The 6,000-nt window shown below is 41.9% G+C and overlaps 1 protein-coding gene across 2 annotated transcripts in view; it reads right to left on the bottom strand.

Annotated features, from left to right (window-relative positions):
• Positions 1-563: 563 nt before the first annotated feature.
• The window catches only part of tyk2 (tyrosine kinase 2), a 99,402-nt gene continuing 93,965 nt past the window's right edge, over positions 564-6,000 (bottom strand). For both annotated transcript variants that reach the window (XM_072564427.1, XM_072564428.1), the window contains exon 24: positions 564-5,085. In XM_072564427.1, coding sequence (XP_072420528.1) covers positions 4,948-5,085 — 138 coding nt within the window. In that variant the 3' untranslated portion in view covers positions 564-4,947. The remainder of the gene's footprint in view (positions 5,086-6,000) is intronic.

Below are 6,000 nucleotides of genomic sequence, written 5' to 3'. Positions count from 1 at the left end.
CAGATATTGATGAGGCCTATTTTGGAGGGCTATGTCCATTCCTGGTCACCCTGTTATGGGAAGGGTATTATTAAACTGGAGACGGTTCAGAACAGCTTTAGCAGGATATTGCCAGGAATGCAGTATTAGTATTATATGAGGGGCTGGGACTTCGTTCACTGGAGCATAGGAGGTTAAAGGGTGACCTTATGGAGAATTATAAAATAATGCGGGGTGCGGATAAGGTGAATGGCAGGTGTCTTTTCCCTTGGGTGGGGGGATTTCAAGGCAAGGGGGCATAGGTTGGAAGGGGAGAGGAGAAAGATTTAAAGACGATATGAGGAGCAGTTTTTTTTATACACAGTGGTTCGTGTGTAGAATGAGGAAGTGTTGGATGTAGGTACAGTTACAGTGTTTAAAAGACATGTAGATAAGCACATGACCAAGACATATTTGGAGAGAAATGGGCCAAGCACAGACAGGGGGAATGAGTTTGATTTAGAATTATATTCAGCATAGATTGGATGGACTGAAGGATCTGTTTCCATGCTCTATGACTAAGTCAGATTCTAGAGACACCTGGCTTGATAGACTAAGTTTTATTTTTGCAGCTTGGTTCCTGTGCTGGTCAGTCACTGAACATATTCATGAGGCTGTCAATGTACTTTTTAACAAAAGAAGATAAATTTATTACATCAAACAAAAAAGTTTATATATACACAATAGAATTCCAATTGGAAAGATCTTAAGTCAAAAATTTCCTTCTTTTTCCCTTAATATCCTTTCCAGACATTCAACCCAAGTGAAGTATCACTCAGCTGAAGTCTTGTAACTTCAAACACAACTGATGGAGTTGAACTCATTGAAGTATATTGATAAGTTCACTTCTGTCCCTCCTGCTACAGGGAATTTTCTCCATTACAGTTTCTCCTCAACATTCACAGACATCATCTATTCCTATAGACTTCCCAAGCTGAAGCTGAAGAAAAGTCCTGTCTATTTGAATGTTTCGAACAGTTTGAGACTGCCTTCCAGCTCCAACAGAAGGGAGCCGGCCAAAGGCTCCTATGGCCTTCTCGCGTGACAATCTTCTCAATGAAACCCAGGTGTGGCTCGCGGCCAGGTGTTTTGCTGTTCACAAAATATTCAACGTTGTGAACATTGCTTCAGTGAACTTCTCTGGTAGCTTGCTTTCTTGAAAAGACTGTTTTGAAATCTGTGCTCAAAAATTACTTTTTCCCTTTTATATAAAAAAATCCCTGATGCAGAACTAAAACTGAAAACCATTTACTTCTACTTCAGCACTCAATCCCAAATGATGAGAACAAAGGTTAAAGTAATTAATAAAATTCATTTGTTCTTCAGAAGTATAAAGTCAAGCTCACCCATGTGCTTGGGGAGATGGGGGGGGGGGAAGAGGAGAATAGCAACATGCTAATTTGAGGATGGATAGAAACACATTCATTACTAAAAAGCTTTTCTATCGTGTTCTGACCTGACATCATAATGTAGATATGAAGCTGACAAGAGTAATGCTCATGAACAGACATTCCAACAGAAGGACATAAGGTTTCTAAAGTTGAACTAGGTTTGTCCCAACATGGCCAAAGGTGCTGATCCAGTCGATGTAACACCATGGGAAGAGAGTTTACAATTACACTTTCAGCTGCATTAAGATATGAATATTCTGATACAAAAGCAAAAATGGTGCTACTTTAATGTAATCCATTGTTAAATGAAGTTCAATGTAATTCAGTTATAATAAATAAATGGTCCAGGAAAAGAGCTAAAACTTGTGTAAAACAGAAAGAATGAGGTTAATAGAGGACTCTGGACACCAGCAAAACATGCGAACTGGAATAATCACATAACATTTTCAATCACATTCCTGGGAGAACAAATGGTCATCGATACTTTAAGATGAATGCTTTCAAGAGAGAAAGGTAAGACCCTGGCAATCTTGCCTGATCTTTCGTAAAAAGTGCAAGTATATTTGAGAAAATCTAAAGAGAGAGACAGACAGACATACATGAGTATTCCAAAGTAATCTCCGTCCATCACTGAACAGAAGAATGACACTGTTTCAACAACAAATTGGCTGTGTATTTAAGTGCAAATAATGTAATATGGGATACATGATGTCCACCATTCACAATCAGGGCAGGTAAATGAAAAGTAATTTTAAAAAGTCCCATAAGTGATTTGTGGTAATTTGTTTTGGTGTTTAATATACATCTTGAGTCCAGTTCTAACTACTTATATACATTGCCATCCTTTTTAATTCAGGCCGCTGTGCCTGAATTGACCTGTTCACCAACATAGTAATGCAAAGAATTTTCCGGAGACCTAAAACTCTCTCCATCTGAACAGCGTCTTCTGAAGAGATAAGTCACAGTTATTCACTCCTCCTCAACTCAGCAAACTCATCATGATGATGAATGAGGGAGTCCTTCAGGGACCTCGCCCACACTTTGCTCCTTGAGGGTGGAAAGTTATCAACGTACTGTCTGCTCGACTAACTCAACTCCAAAGAGCAGTCACATAGCATTTGCTTCTTAGTATCTCAAAGCAGAAAACACAGTTTGGATAATACAGGTATTATAAGCAGTTGATAATATAAGCAGTTGAATCAATTGTTTAGAGATGCCTTCTTATGTCAGTTAATATTGTAAAATAATGAGCTATGAGGATCATACTCCAGTCCGTTAATTACACCCTCTTCCCATTGGTCTTTAGAATGAACACTGAATCAAACGAGAGACTGAGTGTCCGGGGAAGCAGGAACATATCACTCCTAGAGTGTGCTGTGCTGGAAAGTGATATACTTACCTGAGGCTGGCAGAGTCAGTGTTCATTCAAATTGTATGAAAAACCTAGCAACACACCCAAAATCAGAGCGATACGATTGGGACCTGCACCCCTCCATCAGCAGGGGCCACTTACTAAACAACTGAACCATCCAATGGGAAAACTGTCAGGTCAAGGGTCAGCGAGTCTGATAGCCATTGTAATGGTGAGCAGAAGTACTTGGCACGCACCACCCATTCCATCTCAAGATTATTTCAATTGTATTTCCATAATATTTCTGAGCTTAGTTCCACCTTGTGAGCAGTTTTCCTGGTGAGTTGGTCTTGGAGTGTTAAAAAGTGTTACATCATGCTAATTCCACAATTTGACATGTCTGACTGTTACCACCATTTTCATTGTCACATGGCATAAAAAGTCTGAATACCAACAGAAAAAGATGCTGTGGGTCAGTATATACATGACCACATCTGTAAATAGTACAAATTACCGTGAAATTTAGGAAACGAGGGCTGATGTATCACTGCCTGGTGAAATCAGACTCAAGAACTTCTCCCCTCAACTCAGCCACTTTAGAGATATGGAAGCTCACATACAATTGGTCCTGTGCTCTTGATAATACTGGCAGCTATGGTTTGATAAGATAACAAGATGCCTCCTGTGTGGTACCAGTTCAGGGAGAATGTATTAGTCCATCTCCCTGGCTTCAGTCAGCAATCCAACTCCAAACGTCCTATCAAGGACCAAGGTTGCTGAGCTAATGGCTGAGTTGCTCTCATTTAAGTTAAAGCGGGACAAAAACTGACTTGGCAGTAAAGCACACTGAATGAAAATCAATAAATCAGAAACATGCAAAATGTATAGGTCTACTGGCACTTAGTAACACGACCCAAAATGCTGCAAAGCAAAAATAATTCAACAGCAAGCCAGCCTAGCATTACTGGATAGGATTCTCGCTGGATTCTCCGTGATCCCGGACGAGCCCTCATTTCTTGTCTTCACTTTTCAATGGTTATTGGATAGGCATATGGATGAGAATGGAATTGTGTAGGTTAGATGGGCTTCAGATTGGTTCCACGGGTCAGCGCAACATCAAGGGCTGAAGGGCCTGTACTGTGCTGTAACTTTCTATATTATTCTGAAGATAATGTGATTGTAACTTGAGCCATCATTGTACCAAACTACATTTCAACAGTGTAAAACATCTGAGTTTCAACAAGAAGTCAGAATCTCATCAGTACTGAGGCAGCCATTACAGGGAAGAGTTGAAATATATTTCCATTCAGTGGCTTTAACAGCTGCTGCCATTCTGTGTAACTACATTACGGTAGATATGAAAAGCAAAGCGTTGGATGAATGCAGATATCTATATCTCTTAATTTCCATCTCAGATCTAATTCAAACTGGAGAGGTTCTGAGGAGGGGGAAGGGATTAAAAACATGAACCTTCACCAACAATCCTTTTCACAGTTGGATCCTTCAGCTTCTTCCACTCCAACTCCTGACAGCACATTAACAATGCCGACGAGAGACCAAAGCTTTCAGCTGACATTAAAATCAAAGTCACATTGATCATTTAGGCTGTAAAGTTCTGCAAGCCCAATAATCTAAATGGTTCTCTTGGATTTGAGACAGCTTGCTGTGTACGAATCCAAACAGCGACATCTCTTCACAAACCGCCAATTCACTGTGAAGCTCTTCAACACATTCATAGGTTCAGGAAAGAGATGGAGGGGGGAGGGGTTGGGACGAGACAGGAGTACAGCAAGAGGTGAAGACAGTACAGAAACAGAGAAGTTGGGGGGAATGGTCAGTGAGAAAGAGAGTGTGGAGAGCACAGAGAGAGGACAGCACAGAGACTGAGTGAGGGTGAAGACAGCAAAGGGAGAGAGAACAGTACAGAGACACGAGGGGAGCAGCACAGGGAGACAGAGAGAACACAGCACAGAGACATAGTGGGGGGGGGAGAACAGCAGCATTGTGAGAGAGGACAGCACGCCAACAGAGGGACACTAACACAAAGGGTGGTCAGCAAAGGAGGGAGGACAGCACAAAGACGGAGAGGGGTTCAAATTAAATATTCAGGTATCAGCTGCTGCCAATTAATTCTACAAAGTCAGACAAGGAATAGGATAGAAAGAGGTTGATCAGGACAGTTGCTGTTTATAACTTCTGGAGAATGTTTGAAGTTTCAATCCTTTTGTATCTTTCATACAATTTCTGAAAGACTGGAATCAGCTCCTGAAATGGGGGACGTCGAACTGGATCAGATTCCCAACACTTGTTCATCAGCTGGTAAACCTGGGGGAGGGAAGAGGGGGGACAAAAAAAGGTGTGAATTTTACTCAGTGCGAAACAACTCTGGTCTGATGAGGAGCATCCTCTCGGAAGACAAGTTTATGGTTTGGATAAGGCCAAATGCAGCCCACTTTACCGCCTGTTCCCATCTCTCCTCATTCCTCCCATGAGATTTGTTATAATCCATTATCATGATGGCATTTCTCAGTACAAGCTGGCTTCAAGAAACCATCCTGATCCATCCCTGACCTCAGTCACTTTATGGCACAGAGAACCCTCCAATATGAACCTAACTACAATGACATCACAGCTGGCTGAGGAACTGAGGGTCACCCATTCATGGGACCTGCAGTTTAGCACTAGTTATTACCCACTGACATGGAGCAAAGGAATTGCCATGTGAAACATTCGAGCCACCTTGCTCTGAACTCTCCCACATGTACAGCAGCTACCTGCTGCACAGACACACTGCAGTTAACAGAACCCTGGGTTGGGGGAGATGGGTTCCTCACGCAGTGAATTGTCTGAACTATTTAAAGAAAACACAAACAGCAGGACCTGTGTTTGAGAAAACAAAGCTTCCTTCAGACAGACATCTGGGTACATTCTGAGCCAGTTAGCAATGATAAACCAACACCTGGAACTTGCTGAAACATTAGGTCCAGTTGCACACCTCAGGAAGGACTGACAGGCTGGACAATATTTACACAAGCCATTGAACTGGTTGTGATAGTCAGAAAACAGGTTCCAGTCCTGTCACAACACAAACCTTCTCCACCTGCCTGCAACCAACAAAAGCAGCTATCAGTTCCACAGAACGGTCTGTGGACTCAAAAGATCAATTCTGTCACTTTCTCCACAGATGCTGCTGAGCCTCCTGAGTATTTGCAGCACATCAATGACTCGAACTGGGAAGCT

The sequence above is a fragment of the Chiloscyllium punctatum genome, chromosome 46 (assembly GCF_047496795.1).
Source record: "Chiloscyllium punctatum isolate Juve2018m chromosome 46, sChiPun1.3, whole genome shotgun sequence".
NCBI lineage: Eukaryota > Metazoa > Chordata > Chondrichthyes > Orectolobiformes > Hemiscylliidae > Chiloscyllium > Chiloscyllium punctatum.
The sequence above is the reverse complement of the archived record's forward strand: the minus strand, read 5'-3'. Positions and strand labels throughout refer to the sequence as shown.